This window comes from Carlito syrichta, unplaced genomic scaffold (genome assembly GCF_000164805.1).
Source record: "Carlito syrichta isolate Samal-C Ts95f unplaced genomic scaffold, Tarsius_syrichta-2.0.1 Scaffold305309, whole genome shotgun sequence".
NCBI classification, from domain to species: domain Eukaryota; kingdom Metazoa; phylum Chordata; class Mammalia; order Primates; family Tarsiidae; genus Carlito; species Carlito syrichta.
In genome coordinates, this window is record NW_007249405.1 from 20602 (window position 1) to 39050 (window position 18449).

Sequence of the window (18449 nt, forward strand, 5' to 3'; positions counted from 1 at the left end):
AGGCTGCAGTGGCCGGGAGCAGCCACTACACTCCAGTCTGGGCGACAGAGTGCGACTCCAACTCAAAAAATAAATAAATAAATTTTGCAAATATGGGAAATGCTCTTTTTGTTCTTTTATTGAATTTTTCTTATTTGGATTTGTAATTAATATTAGTCTTCTATTAAGAGCTGTTTTTGGTGGGGAGGGGTTTCTATGTTATTTACTTTTCCTACTTTCTGGGACAACTTGTGAAAATAAGGATGTGACAGTGTTTTGAAAGTTTAATGATTAATCTGTATTAATAATCTGAGTCGCCGGACTCGGTGGCTCAGCCTTTAATCCCACGCCTTTGGGAGGCTGAGGTGAGTGGATTACCTGAGCCCGCGGGTTCGAGACCCGCCTGGGCAGGCGAGACCTCATCTTTACAATAAATCAAAAAATTAGCCAGGCGTGGTAGCGCGCGCCTGTAATTCTGGCTACTCGGAAGGCTGAGGAGGAAGGATCGCCGGAGCCCAGCAGGTCGAGGCTGCGGTGGCCGGGAGTGGCCACTGCACTCCAGTCTGGGTGACAGAGTGAGACTCCAACTCAAAAAAAAAAAAAAAAAAAAAAATCTGAGTCTAGGGCTTTTTTAGAAGGAAATTATTTGATTTCTGTTTCAGAGATTTTAGTGCTTATTCTATTCAAGTTTTTTATTTATTTTTATGCCAATTTTGATGTTTTACCATTTTCTAGAAATGTGTCCATTTTACCTAGGTTTTAAAATTTATTAGCAAGTTGTGTAGCATAGTCTTTTGATTTTAATTCTGTTGTGAATATAGTTATTTCTCTCTTTTTCATTTTTGGTTTGTTTGCATATTTTATTTTCTTAGAGGTCTATGTATTATTTTAATATTTTCAGGGTTCCACCTTTTTTAGTCCTCCTTGGTTTTGTTATATTTTCCCTTTGTCACTGATTTCTGTCCGTAGTCTAATTGGTCTTTTTTTTTTTTTTTTTACATCTCTTTGAGTTCTGTAACTTTTTCTGATGCCAGGGAGAGAATGCTTAGCTCTTTTGTTTTTACTTCTCTTATTTTATAACAAATACTTTTAAAGCTAAAATTTTCCTATAAGCGTGTAGTACTTTTTGTTTATCTGACTAATTGTGTGTGATTTTCTTTTTAATCCGAGGTTAAGTTTTATGACATTTTGTTTCTAATCAAAAGGATTTAAAAAGCCATTCCTGGCTTTTAAGGCCTTTTTCTAGTTTTACTACATTTATTACTTCTTTTATGTACTTTGAATCTATACTGTTAACGGCAGATATGTTTGTGATATGTATGATCTTGCTTTATTATTCATTTTGCTTCCATGTAATATTATTCATTATGTCTTTTCATATATTTTTTACTTGAATTGTTTTGTGATATATAATTGCTAATCTAGATTTCTTTTTTTCAAATTTATCTGGTATATTTTCTTTGACTCTTCTATTTTCAACCTTCCTGCATACTTTTAAGTTTTTTTTTTTCTTTAAGTTGAAGTCTCACTATGTCTCTCACGCTAGAGTGCGGTGGCACACTCATCCACAGCCTCATCCACAGCCTCAATCTCCTAGGCTCAGGCGATCATTCTGCCTCAGCCTTCCAAGTAGCTGGAATTACAGGCATGCACCACCACATCCGGCTAATTTTTTTTCTTTTGTAAATTTTTGTAGAGATGAGGACTCACCATGTTGCCCAGGCTGGTCTTTGTACCCCTGGGCTCAGGTAATTCTATTGCCTCTGCTTCCCAAAGTGCTGGAATTATAGACATGAGCTACCACTCCCAGCCAAATATGTCTGTTGATGAGAACATAATATTGGATTTTTCCCTTCAGTCCAATTTGAGCATCTATCTTTCAATTAGTGTATCTAAGCTCTTTACATACATGTCAATTATCATTACACTAGGATTTCTTTCATTTTATTTGAGATTTGTTATGCTACTTGAGGTGATGTATATTCTTCTTATTGAGATCTTAATCTTATCAGCATACATTTTCCCCCCAGAAAGACAAAGTATTTTGAAATACTTCATCACTTTCCTGCCTCCTTTTTATTCCTACTCTTACCCTATTAACTCCACTTATATTGATATCACATAGAATTTTAATTGTGGGTTATCTTAGAAATAATTTATCTTCTTTTGTCTTTGCCTTTTTAGACAATAATGAACTTGAATGTTTGACCATTGTTTTATGTCTTTGAGCCCTAGTTTACTTATAAAGTGAAAATAATTCCACTTTCCTCATATGACTTTTTGTGGGAGGTAAATGTGCAGGTGTGAGTGAGAGTGCTTGGTAACATGTAAAGAATTACATCAAAGTTGATTATCAATCAAAAGATGCCTCCTATCCCAAGGCCTGCCCATTTTTAATTCGTTCAAGGTCTTTTCTTTTTTGTTTTTAATTATATTTTAAAGATGTGGGGTCCAAGTCAGGGTTAGGCATACAAATGTTCGTTTTGCAGGTATCCTTGTTGATGAGGTATGTCCTTCCCTCCCTTGGCAGTTTCCCACTACTACCAATTCCTTTCTTATATATTATGATAATTGTTCAAGGTCCACTTAGGAGTGAGAACTTATGGTACTCTGTTCTTTGTTTCTGTGATAGATCACTGAGTATGATAGACTCTAAATGCATCCAAGTTGCTGTGAAGTCCATATGTTTGTCCTTCTTTATGACTGCATAATATTACAAGTGCATTTGTACCACTTTTTTTTTTTTAATCCAATCCAGCATTGTTGGGCAGCATTGCTGGTTCCATGTTTTTGCTGTTGTGAATAGAGCTGCAACAAACATGCATGTGCAGGTATCTTTTTGGCAAAATGACTTGAGTTCCTCCAGGTATATTCCCAATAGAGGGATTGCTGGGTCATATGGAAAATCAATTTCTACTTCTTTCAGAAATCGCCACACTGTCTTCCAAAGAGGTTGCACTAATTTGCATTCCCAGCAGCAGTGTAGAAGCGTTCCTTTTTCTTTGCATCCAGGCCAGCATTTGTTGTTGTTTGTTTTATTAATGATGGCCATTCTTACTGGGGTTAGGTGATATCGCAGTGTGGTTTTGATTTGCATTTCTCTGATGATGTGTGAGGCTGAGCACTTTTTCATGTGTATGTTGGCTGCCCATATATCTTCTTTTGAGAACTGTCTATTCATGTCTTTTGCCTACTTTTTAATGGATCTGTTTGTTTTTTTCCTTTCGGCGCATTTGAGTTTGTTGTTGATACTAGATGTTAGACCTTTGTCAGATACTCAGTTGGCAAATATTTTTTTCAATTCTGTGGGCTGTCTCTCTGCTCTCATGATGAGTTCATTAGCTTTGCAGAAACTTGTCAGTTTCATGAGGTCCCACTTGTCTATCTTATCTCTTATGGAATGAGAACTTGGGGTTTTGATCAGGAATTGGTTGCCAATTCCAATATCCATAAGGGTGTCTCCTGCATTTTCTAAGGTTCTAATAGTTTGAGGTTTTATGTTTAGGTCTTTGATCAATTTAGAGTTAATTTTTGTGTATGGTGATAGATAGGGGTCCTGTTTCAATCTTCTGTATGTGGTCACCCAGTTGCCCAGCACCATTTACTGAATAGGTTCTCCTCTCCCCAGTGGTGGTTGTTGGAGGCTTTGTCAAAGATGAGTTGGTTGAGAAATTGAGCTTTGCTTCCAGAATCTCTATCCTGTTCCATTGGTCTATATGCCTGTTCTTGGGCTGTTTTGATTATTATAACCTTATAGTAAAGTTTGAAGTCTGGAAGTGTGATACCTCCTGCTTTGTTTCTTTTGCTAAGAATTGTTTTGCCTATTCGTGAATGTTTATGTTACTGTATGAATTTCTGTATTGTATTGTCATTTCCAGGTCTGAGAAAAATGATGTTGGTAATTTAATGAGTATTGCGTTGAATCTGTAGATTGCCTTTGATGGGATGGACATCTTAACAACGTTGATTCTTCCTATTCATGAGCATGGAATATTTTTCCATTTGTTTGTGTCTTCTTGGAATTCTTTGAGCAGTGTTTTGTACTTCTCATTGAAAAGTTCTTTCACTTCACTTCTCTGGTTAGGAAGATGCTGAGGCGTTTCATTTTGTTTGTGGCTATTGTGAATGTGATTATGCTTTTTATTTGGTTCTCCACCTGCTTATTATTGTTGTATAGAATTGCAACTGTCTTTTGCACATTTATTTTGTACCCTGAGACTTTGCCAAAGTCCTTTATCAGTGCAAGCACGTTTTTGACAGATTTTCTTGGATTTTCAAGGTATAGGATCGTATTGTCAGCAAAAAGGGATAACTTGACTTTCTCTTTTCCTATTTGGATACCTTCTACCTATTTGGATTTTCTTCTCTTGTCTAATTGCTTTAACTGAGACTTCCAACACAATGTTGAATAAGAGGGGTAAGAGTGGGCAGCCTTGTCTTGTTCCAGTTTTCAGAGAAAATGTTTCCAATTTCTGTCCATTTAGCAATATGCTTGCTGTGGGTTATCATAGATGGTGCTTACTATTTTGAGGTATGTTCCTTCTATATCTAGATGTTCGTGGGTTCTTATCAAGAAGGAATGCTGGATTTTATCAAAAGCTTTTTATGCATCTAATGATATAATCATGTAGTTCTTGTTTTTACATCTGTTGATGTATTTAATTACATTTATGGTCTTGTGGATGTTGAACCAGCCCTGCATCCTGGGGGTGAAGCCTACTTGCTCATGGTGGATGATTTTTGAGATGTGTTTTTGGATCCGATTTGCTAGAATCTTGTTGAGTATTTTTGCATCTATGTTCATAAGGAATATTGGCCTACAGTTATTTTTTTTTGTTGGATCTTTACCCAGTTTGGGTATTAGTGTGATGTCAGCTTTGTAAAATGATTTAGGGAGAATTCAATCTTTCCAATTGCCTGGAATACTTTCAATAGGATTGGTATCAGCTCCTCCTTGTACATTTTGTAGAATTCTGCTGGAAAGTTATCTGGTCCAGGGTTTTTTATTTTTTTGTAGGCAGTTTTCATGACAGAGTCAATTTCCTGGGTTATTATTGGTCTATTTAGTGTCTCAATGTCTTCTTGTTTCAACCTTGGGAAGTTGTGTGATATCAGAAAGTACTCCATTTCACTTAGGTTATCAAGTTTGTTTTCATACAGGTGTGCATAGTAATCTCTGATAATCTTTTATATTTCTTCAGGGTCAGTTGTGATTTGATCCTTTGTATTCCTGAGTGTGTTTAATTGGGCTTTTTTTTTTTTTTTTATCTTTTTCTTGGTCATTCTGGCTAGAGGTCCATCAATCTTGTTAATTCTTTCAGAGAACCAACTTTTTTTTTTTTTTTTTGGTTGATGTTTTCTATATTTTTGTCTTCTCTTTCCTGTATTTGAGCTCTTATTTTGGTGATCTGGATTCTTCTGCTAAAGTGAGGGTTTTCGTGGTCTTCCCTTTCCAGCTCCCTTAGGTGATTTGTTAAGCTGTCAATTTGTGATCCTTCCATTTTTTTGATATATGTTCATAGAGATATAAATTCCCCTCTCTGAACTGATTTCATGGCATCCTAGAAGTTTTGATAAGATGTTTCTTCATTTTCATTAGTTTCCAGGAATCTTTTACTTTCTACTTTGATTGCAGTGTTGACCCAGTAGTTTTTCGGCATCATACTGTTTAGTGTCCATGTCTTTGTGGGATTTGGGGAAATTTTGTTGGTGTTGATATTTATTTTTATTCTTCTGTGATCTGAGAAGTTGAATGTCAATATTTCAACCTTATGGAATTTTTTTATGCTTGATTTATGACTGAGGATGTGATTTATCTTGGAGTACGTTCCATGTGGTGATGAGTAGAATGTATACTGTGTAGCTGTTGGGTGGAATATTCTGTAGGTGCCTATTAAGTCCATTTGGTCAAGAGTCAAGTTTAGGTTCTGGATCTCCTTGTTGATTTTTTTCCTCAATGGTCTATCTAGGGCTGTTAGTGGGGTATTCAAGTCCCCCATTATAATAGTGTTAGAGTCAACATCTTTTTTTAGTTCACTTAGTAGTTGCTTTATAAAAGCTGGTGTTCCTATGTTGAATGCATATATGTTTAGGATGGATATTTCTTGTTGATGGACTGAACCTTTTATCATTATGTAGTTTCCTTCATATCTTTTTAAATTTTTGATAGCTTAAAGGTTTTTTTTTCCTGATATTAAGATTGCACCTCCTGCCTTCTTTTGTGATTTATTTGCCTGGAAACTCATTTTCCACTCGTTAACTTTGAGTCTGTATGCATTCCTTGTGGTGAGATGAGCTTCCTGGTTGCAGCAAATATTAGGGTCATGGTTTTTTATCCAGTTTGCCATTTCTTGTCTTTTCAGTGGTATATTTAGTTTCATCCACATTCAGGCTGATTATTGAAATGTGATTGTTTATCCCTGTCATGAGGTTCTTATAAAGTTTTTTCTTTGCTTGTTTTCTTTTAGCTTTGGGGTTGATGTGTGTGTGTGTTTTTAAGTTTATGTTGCAATATATTTTCTGTTGTTTCTGTTCTCTGCTCTTCTCTTGGGAAGTGTGTGGTCATTCTTTTTTTTCTTTCTTCTGTGATTAATACCTTTTTAAGTGTCTCCTGTAGAGCTGGTCCAGAAGCTGAATAATCTCTTAGGGATTGGATGTCTAGGAAGGATTTTAATTCTCCACCACTGATGAACCTGAGTTTGGTGGGTAGGAAATTCTCGATTGAAATTGTTTATCTTTGAGAATTTTGAGTATTGGACTCCTGTCCCTTCTTGCTTGTAGCATTTCTGCTGATAGGTCTACTGTTATTCTAATTGGTTTTCCCCAGTAGGTAGTCTGATCTTTCTCTCTTGCTGCCTTTAGGATTTTTTCTTTTGTGCCTATTTTGTGAAGGTGAATTACTATATGTATAGGGGTTGGTCTTCTCATTTGATGTCTTGTGGGGGGTTCTCTGTATCTCTTGTGTTTGGCTAGTCACATCTCTAGTGAGATGGGGAAAGTTTTCTTGGATTACCTCCTGGAATATTTGCTCCAAGCTGTTCTCCATTTCCCTTTCTTGTTCTGGGACACCAATCAGGTATAGGTTCGGCCTCTTTATATAATTGCACATCTCTGGTAGACTTTGGTCTTTCTTTCTGAGTTTTCTTTCTATGTTTTTTACAGACTGGGTTAACTTCATGTTCTGGTCTTCAATTCTGATATTCTTTCTTCTGCTAGATTAATTCTGCTTTCCATACTTGTCATCTTGTTATTTATTTCCTGTATGAAATTTTTATGGCCAAAATCTCTGTTACAAGTTCTTTCAGTGTTGCATCTTGTCTTTCTTGAGTCTTATTCACTCTTTCCATCCATTCCCTAATTCCTGTGGTTTTCTGGGAAGTTCTTGGTGACTTCCATTATTTGGGCTCCAGGGTCTGATTTTTCAGGTGTTTTCTTTTGTTACACTTGAAATTACTTCTGGCCCTCCATTGATTTTTCTTCATTTGTGACAAATCTCTTGCTGTTCTCTTTAGTCCTGTTATTCAGTGGTAGTGGGAGAGGCTTTCATTTCTGATGTTTGTTCAGCCCTCTATTCTTCCTTGATCCAGGCTTTAGATTTGTTCTCTTTTGAAATAGGACTGTGGGTTGGAAGCTTTGCAACCTCTTGTAGTTTTGAAAGTCGAATAAGGTAGAGAATGGGGAACTAGGATTCAGAGACCACTTGCAAATCACAGTGTTCATTGATTGTGGTATGTGTTCCATGAGAACCACTCCCCTCCACCACTCTATATGATGATGCAATGGGTACATGTGTGTACCCACTAAGTCCAAGATACAGTAGTAGCAATGAGGAGAACAGAGAAGAATAGAATGAAATAAGATGGATAAAAATTTTTTAAATAAAGAAACACAGAACAATGAAAACAGAAACCAAAGCAAAAAACAATTGAACACAGACACACACACACACTCACCAAATCTAACTGGAATAACAGCAAAATGAAACGAAACAAAAAACAACAGAAATCTGGGAAAACTCAACACACACACACATACACACACACACACACACGCTTAGCACAAAATGAATGGAGAAGAAAAAGTGAGACCAAAAAAACCCTCAAAGATGAACACCTAATCATTCACAGACACACACAAACAGAAAAAATAAATAAATAAATAAGAAAGAAAAAGAAAAAAAATGGGGCAGGGGATGCAGGTCAAACTCTCATCTACAAATTCATGCACAAAGGAGAAATATTTTAAAAACAGGAAAACTAACAAACAGGCAAAAAATTTTTTTTACTTAAAAAAAGAAAAAAAACCTGCCCTCTTATCCCAGGTTCTGTAATAGTCCCTTTTGTCTGCTTCTCTGCTAGCTCCTGCAGTGTTTCCACCTCTTTGACCCTCTTCCCAGTGTCTGACCCAGGAAGGAGGAGGGGCAGTGGGGGTGGGTGTGGCTGCAGTCCTCCCCTCTCACTCTTGTATGGTCAGGGAGATCCCCTCCAGTGGGAGGTGCAGAATTGTCTCTTCCTCGGGTATGTACTCACAGGGGGTGCCCCAGACAGGCCTATCCAATAATGGAGTTCTCCTGTTGTGGCTGTCGTGCAGGCTATGCCTGGGTTCGTCCCTCTCAGTCATGTCCCAGCTGTGTGGGTCTGACGTTCAGAGGATTGCTGGAAAGGAGAGGGGTTGGGTCAGCCCCTGATTAATCACTGATCTTTTTGGAGGTCTTCCTCATACTTTTCTGGCCGTGGCTGAATCAGGGTAGGGGTGGGGCACCTGGGAGTCAGCACTTGTCCTTCCCCTCTGAAGTTTGTGCTTTCAGGATATTCCTTCTGGGTCATGTTCAACGCCTGAGTAGTTGATCCACCGGTCACAGAGATGGGGTCTGTTGCTCTATGGTGAGCAAGTCAGAGCATTTTCCTGCACCGTTTTCAAGATGGTGGCAGAGTACCTTTTTCATCTTCTCCAGCGGGACTCTGCCTCTGGGCTCCCTCCGCAGCTTTTGCTGCCAGTGTCCCACCAGGGACTGCAGTGGTGAGGTAAAGCCTGAAGCCAGCAGTCTCTCCCCACCGCTTCTTTGTGATAAAACTTTTGTCAGTTAAAAAAAAAATGGTGCTGGGCTTCTGCAACTCGAAAGTGCTGCTAGGGACCAAGCAGAGCAGCTGTAGCACCAGCTGCTTCACCAAGAGGGCCCTGGCCACTTGCTCATGAGCCCCCACTTAGTCAGTCTTTTCCAGCTTCTTTTTCCCAAGAATGGTTTTGTTGATTTTAAAAAAAAATGGCACTCAAGCTTCTGCGTCCCAGGAATCACTAGGGTTCAAGCCAAGCAACTGCATCACAAGCCGCTGCACCAGGAGATCCCTGGCTGCTTGCTCCCGAGCCCTCACTCAGTCAGCCACTTACACACCCACTCACTAACCAACAGATATACAAAATATTCCATACACTCCCTCACTCACACCAGGACTCGCATAGTCTGACTGACTCCACCACCATCTTCTCGACCTCAAGGTCTTTTCAGTCTTCTTTTCAGAATTAATATTTCCTCTACTCCATATTCCTTTGCCCCTTTATGATCGATAGAAGTCTGTGTGTGTTCCCAAACCCACAGCTCCAGGTAGGCTCCAGCAAAGGAAGGCTGTGTAGCCTTTTTCACCAGAATTAGTACAATGAGCAGGGAAAACCCAAGAGTAGAAGCCTTTGGAATGTTGATGAGCATAGAAGGTAGAGTTATTGGAGCTATCATTTGTCAGCAAAAGTGAAATTGGAGGGTATAGTACTTTCTCCTTTAACAAAAGCAAGCTTGGTATGGTAACAGTAGGCTCTATAACGTAATGAAAACTATGTTTAGATACTATTATGATTAAATACATTTGCAGTATACAGCTTAATGCAATGGTAACTTGCTTTGTTTCTTACTAGGCTCATATTGGCAACTTATTAACATCAAAATTCTTCAGTTACAAGGATTTTGATACTTTATTGTATACCTGTGCTGCAGAGTTTGACTTTATGGAAAAGGAGGTAAGATATGATTTCTAGTTTTCTTTCCTAAGGTTTTGGCCCATTCATTTTTCATAAAGGATACTCCTGTTATATCAGACTCTTTGTGTGCTGTTATCTTAGTTTGAAGGAAAAGCAAAATCTGGCAGCTTAGATGAAGATTTTCTTATTTACTTTAGTACAGCTCCCTGAAATATATAACCTTTTCTCATTTTGATAATTTGAAAATACATATTCAGACTAGCAATGGTTTTCTGGATGAGTAAACACAGAGGCATTTCAGGTTGCCTCTTTTCACAGATAGCACTGATTTAGTCAAGCTCTCAAACTCTTACATTTCTACTCATTTTGTAGTTATTTGAGTAGATCTCATTGCTTTGAAATATCATTGAGTACAGGTTTTTCATTCCAACAACATTCTTCTTTCTTAAACTATATTCAGATATTTAGAAGGAAACCAGAAAATAGTTTAGTGAATTGTGAGACAAAAGTCTGCAATTTTGCTTGATACCCTTGAACAAGTGACTGTAATTCCTTGTGTTATAGTTTGCTAGTTTCTAGTAGTATGCTACAAATATTGTGAAGATAAAATGAGATAATACATAGGAAAGTACTTTGATATTTTAAATAAAATATTATTTTGCAGTACTTGATGAACTGGTTTGGTTCAACAAACATGTATTCATGTGCCTTTTTAACACCATCCATGTGGTACTGAATTCTTATCTTTTACTATCTGTGCCACATTTTCCTTCAGCGTTGTGTGTGTGTATATATTAAGCTGGCCAACAATACTCTATTGACATATTAGTTTCCCTCTATGATCCTACTGTGTTAGCCCGGTGTCCAGAGTTCCAGATCAGTGGATGAGATAGTGCACCACACAGCGAACTCTTATCAACCAACCATTCTATTGAATGTGTCCTGCAGACATACTGTTTACTCCAGTGACCTATCAGTCTTCATTTATTGTGTTCTAGAGATGGTTTTGACATATAATGACTGACAAAACTGTACAAATGATAGTATTAAACTTGCTGAAACAAAGAAAGTATGTCTTACAAGACATTGAAATGCATGTTCATAGGAGATCAAAACTCATTCTTGATTAAAAGAGAATTAGAATGTAGTAGAAGTTCTTTGACATCAAGGACATTATAATGCTGCTACAACCCAAGAGTTTTAACCACCAGTTATGTAATGAAAGAAATTGTTTATTGAGGCCTAGCATGATTTGAGTCAATTTGAAGAAAGTAGTAAAGCTATTTCCAGCATTCCATTCCCCATCTCCATAAGCATCTGAATTCATAAGGACTATGCTGTAGAGACAATATGGTGCCAGTCCAGGGAGTGAGTTCCTTTTATGGTACATCTATACAGTGGGAATAAGGGGAAAACTTAACATGATATTCTATAATATGATATTATACTGATGGGAAGAATGCTTGAGATATATAACAGAATAAACAAAATGGTATAATTTTATTTACCTACAATTAATATACTAAAGTGCAAAAGATCAAAATTTTAACAGTGGTATTTTGGGTGGAGAGATAGTTGAGAGGTAGGTGCACAGGAGTGCAATGTGCAAGACTTTGTTATTAAAATATTTCTATAGCTCTTAATCTTTTACTAAAGAAAATGTCTTTTGTTCCCCTCGTAAACATTGATCATTATTTTGTATGTATTTGTGTATGAGAGACAGAGAAAGTGTGTGTGTATATGTGTATATATTATATCATAAGTAAGATTTTTATCCCCACAACATAAACAGGAAAAGCTTATTTCATTTCATTCTTCTTACTTTAGGTGAAATATTAAGTTTGGCTCTCTAGTTAGACAAGCAGCATGCAAAAAGTGAACAGTCACATCACACACTTACAAGTGTTTGGGTACTGTATTTTTAATGTTTCAACATTGTGAGGAAGTTTGTTTTTTTGGAAATGCACCTTCATTTTTATAATGGAAATCAGTGGGTAGATTGAACTCTTGGTGAATGTTAATATTGTCTACTTATACTTTTTAGAAATTCACCTGTTGTATTATTTGAAATGAAATTTTGTTTGGTTAAAAAATACTTCCCTCTAACACAACATCTCTTTGAATTTTAGACTCCTCTGAGATATACAAAAACATTATTGCTTCCAGTTGTTCTTGTAGTGTTTATTGCAATTGTTAGAAAGGTATGTGTAATCACTTTTGAACACTTTCTTATAATGAAATGTTTTCTTGTTTTATATAGCACTTGCATGTACTTGGCCCCATATTAATCTGTTACAGTGTTTTGTATGGGTTTACTGTGCCATATTCTGTACTTTCTTAATGATAGCTTTTGGTGGACATTTATAAGTCTTTACAGTATTCTATCTGCCAGCATAAAATAGACATAGGAAAAGGATGGCTCAAATTTTGATAGTCATGTATTTTAGAAGACATGTTTAGAGACCATACTGACCCAAATACAACTTGTCTATGTATATTATTACTGGCTTGCTTTAGACTTTTATGTAATATTTCCCTAAAATATTTAGTATATGCCTGAGTGATTTGTACAGTGTTCAGTAACTCCTGGATGTGATTATTATTCATCAAAAAGAAAAAATAGAATGTTAATAATGTGTTGATAAACTAGATAAAATATTTAGGCTCCCCAACATGGTTTTGATAATGAAATTCTAAGCCCAGATATCAGGTCATAGAAGACCCAATCTTTAGTGAAGAAGAAGAAGTATGATAATCCCTCTCTTTTTTCTTTTAAGAATTTGTGTACTCTGTAACTGCACGTGTCTTAAGAGAATGAAGAGATTAATCTGTGATTTTAAAAAAGGGGACAGACCTTAAACGTGATTTCTGTGTTAATACAATGTCATATATTTGTAGAATACTTTGTACTATAATAATCATTCACATTACATATTTGTACTGTGCTTTGTACAAAACATTTTCACATGAGTATTTCAACTGGTTATTTGACAGCTCTGTGGTGTAGACAGGTGTTATTATCATCCCCTTTTTGACACATGTAGAACTGGAAGATCAAAGAGGTTGTTAGCAGCCTCATATCATGGTATAAGGGAATAGCGAAACTCAGACTCTGTGCCTTCCCCCTTATTCAGCTTTGTTACGCTCGCAGCACTTTTCAACCCTGATCAGTTAATAGTCAGTTCCTGCGGTGTGCCAGGTTCTGTGCTTGCTTCACACTTGATGTGGCTTTGCACCTAGGAGGTATTCAAAAATACTAGATATTGGTTGTCTGGGATATATTCAACAGACAGCAGCCTGGATGGTGAGAGATGATGAAAACTATTAGCTGGGCTGTTTGGCTTAAAGAAGAAAAGACTCAAATGGAAAGAAAATAATTATTTTCAAATATTTTTAAAACATGACACTTGAAAATAAGGTTGAATTCATTCTGGCTCCTTAGAATTATAACCAGTTCCAGGAGATAGGACTTTGACCACAATTGATCTGGACTGATTAGAAAAGTGTTCTAGATTCAGGCAACAGCTGGGTGGTTCTTCCAAGGGCTAGATTAAAACCTGGAGAAAATATCCATGCTGGGGGTGGGATTTTAGATTAGATGACACTCCAGTTACTGCTAAATATGAAAATATAAGAAGTGTATTTTGAATGCTTCTAGCTGTGATTATCAGTCTCTGAGCCAGTTCTCCAGTTTTGCTTGAGTATAATTAAGGACGGGTATGGTCAACAACCTTGACATGGGTGGAAGCAGCACTGAATATGAATTTGAAGCCAGAAAATTTGGTTTCAAGTCCCAGCAGTGCTTCTTAATAGTTGTCTTCCTTCAGGGAGATCATTCAAGCCATCTGAGCCTGTTGCTCATTTACAAAATGAGAGTAATATAAACTACCTATAGGGTTGTTGAATATTAGATTTGATCAAATACTATACAAATAAAAAATTATGTTATAATGATTATTTTCCGAGTTACCTCTTTTCTCTATACTTCTCATGTTTTTAATTAAAACTTTTAAGGTTTAGAAGATACTTTAGGTAAAATTTTGGTTTTCCCAAAACAGCTTTTCTAAAGTGTTTTAAAATTTATTTACAGATTATTAGTGATATGTGGGGTGCCTTAGCTAAACAACAGACACATATAAGGTAAATATGCTATTAAGAATTTTGTTACCTCCTTTATTCATTTATGAAATAGATGTTTACTATGCATAATTTTATACTTATGTATTGTATACTCAACGTTTAATAATTGATGTTTTTATTGTTGCCATTCTGCTTCTTGGCTTTTCTCATTATTTTCTGTCTATGCAGAACACAGTGCATCCCTTCTTCCTCCCTCAGATCTCATCTGGTACAGTCTGACAGTAGCACCACATATAATCTCTATACTTGAAGGACACAGCTTTGTACTTGAGTTCAGCAGGGAAAATTCATTATTCTGTGAGTGGTTTTAGGACCAATGGACTGCCTGTTGGGAAATGAGCAGGGAAATCTAAAACTGGATCCATACCTCACTTTTTACACAAAATAAATTCCAGTGAAACGAACAATTAAATATAGAAGAAAAGAACCCCCCCCTTAACCAAATAATATGTTTATAATCTTAGAACTAGAGAGGACTTGACATAAGCATGACATAAAAACAGTATGCTGGAAGGACAGTTTAACAAAATTGACCAGAGAAAAATTTTGGTTTTGGCAAAAGATACTGTAAGCATTGTTCAAAGAAAAAGGACAGATTGTGGGAAGTAGCTACAATATATGGCACAGAACTAATGACTGTCATATATAAAGAATGTCCACAAATTAATAAGAAAAAAACACTAAAAACCCACTAGAAAAATGAGTGACAGACACAAACAAGCAATCAAGAGAAAAGTAAGTCTGCCTTTTTCTTTTCCTACTACACCCATGTCCCATGACCTTCTTTCTGTTCTGTAATGATGGCAAGTTGTTTTCTGTGTCTGCAGCATTGCAGGAGTAGTTCCTTATGCATGTAATCGTGACTCCTGCCCCTTTTCCCCACTGGTTTTTTGTATGATCAGCTCTTTTAATCCTTGCTTAGATGTCACCTTCTTCAAGAAGCCTTTTCTGACCATCATTTCTAAGCAGATTCCTTGTCTCCTTTTTGCTATTTTTTATCTTCACACCCTTTATCTTTCTCTCTTACCGTTTATCACCATTTATACTTAAATACCGATGTGTCACCTGTATGTCCTAAAGGGATGGATCATTTCTATTGAACTGTTTACATACATTGCCTATAAAATAGTAAAGAGTAATAGTAGTTGAATGAGTGACAATTTACATATGACTAATGATCACAGGCGATTCTATGATAAAGACATTCAGATTAAAGTGAAAACCTTTTTACTTATTTGTAAAAATTAATAATCTCCAATGCTTGCAAAGGTGGGAGGAAATAAGTGGAAAGACAGTTCAGTACTATATAGCAAAACATACACTGGACTGTCCTTTAGCTTAGCAGTTCCACCAATGCAAATGTACTCTTTAGAAAATGCTCACAGCTGGGCTTGGTAGCTCAGCCTGTAATCCCGCGCTTTGGGAGGCTGAGGTGAGTGGATTGCCTGAGCCCGCAGGTTCGAGAACCGCCTGGGCAACTTGGCGAGACCTCATCTCTACAATAAGTCAAAAAATCAGCTGGGCATGGTAGTGCGTGCCTGTAATTCTGGCTACTCAGAAGGCTGAGGCGGAAGGATAGCCGGAGCCCAGCAGGTCGAGGTTGCGGTGGCCGGGAGCAGCCACTACATTCCAGTCTGGGTGACAGTGAGATTCCAACTCAAAAAAAAAAAAAAATGCTCACAGATACCTGCATAATGAACATTTGTATACCTGAATAGTGCCCCACATCTTTAAAATAAAAAAATAAAAATAAAATGCTCACAGAAATGCAGAGAGGGTGCTTATTATAGTCTTGTGTTCACACAAGAAAAATGAAAACATCCAAAATGTCTATTGGTAAGAGATTGATTTAATTATGATCTAATCATAGAGTAGAATGTTGCATCATCTTTATGGAATTAGTTCCATCATACATTGCTGAATAAAAAACATACCAAACAAAATGTATAGTATGATTATACTTTTGTTTAAAATTTGGAGATTGGTATATGTTTATTTGTGCATAGAAGTGATCTGGAAGGATAAAACCCATAACTATTAAGAGTGTGGGGTTTCTTTTCTTTCTTCTTTCTCTAATAAACTTTGTTTTAAAACTTACAAAAAAGAGTGTGGGATTATAGGAGGGTGTAAAGGAAGTTTTAATTCTACTTTTATTATTTTATAGGAATTTCTTGGAGGAGGGGAGGGATTGTTGAATTTTTTATCTATGTCTTATTTTATAACCTGAATATGCATGACCTTATATTATTCCTTCATTTCCAGATCTCGGTTACCAATGCAATGATAAATTGTCATACATACTCCTAAGAAAATCTTTGTTCTTTTTAGAAAAAATTTACTGTAGCTGTGCCCTTGTTTATGCCTGAAGCATATGAGTTTAGAGCCAGGGAAAAAAAAGACGTTTCTGGTTTACAATGCCAAAATTTTTCTTCATTGAAATTATTTCTGAAGGACTTAAGAAGAAGCTACAAAGTTACAATTATAGTATGAAGTTCTGGATGTGAAAGGTAGAACTTTTCACAGAAACAAAATTGTCACTTCACGAATAAGTCATCTATAGAAATAATTATAGAAAACCATTGAACTTCATTAAGTTTTCTATTCAGGTAGGATCAGAACTCTTTTTTGGAAGGGGAGTGGCATGTAGACATTTTATTTTGCATAACTACCAAAACCAATATAAAAAGGAGAAGAGTGGAAAATAAATTTGAATTATCAAGATTGAATACCAGTATCCCCTTTATTCAAAGACCCAGGAGGTAAAGTAGGAGAGAGGCAGTTCAGAAATCGGTCAAAATACAGTCTTGCTGCCACTTAGAAGCACTGTGGCTCCCTTTCCTTGACTATAAATTGGAATCAAAAGTGATTGTTAAGATCAGAGTTAATGGAATGTACTGAGCATATTAGCATTGTAAGTGCTCAATAAATGGTAACTGATAGTTTTTACTTGGCATGACTTCCTTTGCTTGCTCCATATGTTTACTGAGTTTGCTAATATATCAGTATTTTTGAGGTCAAGTTTTCAATCAGATTATATGCTACCTGGATTAACAGTTTATTAATGTATTTGTTCATTCAATTTTTTTAAAAAAGCTTTAAGTGCCAGGCATTGCTCTAGGTCTTGGGAACATCAATATTTAAAAAAGAAAAGATGTATTTTGTCTACTCACACATGTCTATTTCTAATCCACACTTTTCCCTTGAACATGTAGGTATATACATGTAGCTGCCTATTTGTCATCACTGCCTGGGTGCCTAGTGAGAATCTCCAAGTTCTTTTTCACTCCTTGCTTTTTGGAATATCTCCAGTGAGGAATCTGGTACATCACAGTGTGCCTTTGTTGGTCTAATAAATACCCATGTAGTGAAATATTCAGGATAATGCAACATCATTTTTAATAAACTTTCTAAAATGAGTATAGCACCAGTTTTGGCACATAACTTTTAGTTATTTTAATTTACATGTATGTGTCCTGAGAGAATATTTTAAAAGTTGTAAAACTCATATTTGTAAGATAAAAATGCAAATGTATGAAGTAAGTGCTGTAATAATGGTTAATTAGCAGTATTTTTTTCCATTTCAGAAAACACCAATTTGATCATGGAGAGGTAAAGACTTAGCATTACATAAATATTACTTATCTTATTGTTTGTATATATTTGGACTTTCTAGTTCAAGTTCCTAAGCTTTTTGGCAGTTATGAAACATTGTCAAAACAGCCTGGTATGTGTTTTTGTGAGAATTGCAACATGCAGATTCACTGACTATTCATTTGTTAAAATAATTAACTGGTAAACTCATTGAGTCTGCTCTGATAGTTCTTAGAGTAATAGTAGCTGATTTCTACAGCCCTTGTAGACGTATACGTAAAGTATCTTTGGATAATGGGAAATCGCTTTTCTCTTTGCTCACTTTTCTCTGGGTCTTCAAAGATGTGACTGGTTGCTCTTCCCATCTCCTGGTGGTCCAGCCTGGGTTTGAAGGCAGTTTCTCAGGACAGCCCAGGGATCTTGAGGCAGCAGTCTTTTTTTACTACTTTTCTGCCTTGGTCTGATGGTAGCACCAAGAGAGATTCAGAAATGTGGGCTTTATTAACCACGGGTTTCACTCAGAATTAGAAAAACACTTGCCAGCTGGGCTCGGTGGCTCAGCCTGTAATCCCGTGCCTTTGGGAGGCTGAGGTGAGTGGATTGCCTGAGCCCGCGGGTTCAAAACCCGCCTGGGCAGCAAGACCTCATCTCTACAATAAATCAAAAAATCAGCCGGGCGTGGTGGAGCATGACTGTAATTCCGGCTACTTGGAAGGCTGAGGCAGAAGGATTGCCGGAGCCCAGCAGGTCGAGGCTGGGGGGGGCGGGGG

General features: G+C 36.7%; 1 protein-coding gene across 1 annotated transcript in view; it reads left to right on the forward strand.

Annotated features, from left to right (window-relative positions):
- Positions 1-18449, forward strand: part of DPY19L1 (dpy-19 like 1) — a gene marked incomplete at its 5' end in the record, with an annotated part of 48202 nt that overhangs the window by 16521 nt on the left and 13232 nt on the right. Inside the window, 4 exons of the mRNA XM_008061525.2 lie at positions 9886-9987; positions 12078-12149; positions 14039-14088; positions 17673-17697. Of these exons, the coding sequence (XP_008059716.2) occupies positions 9886-9987; positions 12078-12149; positions 14039-14088; positions 17673-17697 (249 nt within the window). The remainder of the gene's footprint in view (positions 1-9885; positions 9988-12077; positions 12150-14038; positions 14089-17672; positions 17698-18449) is intronic.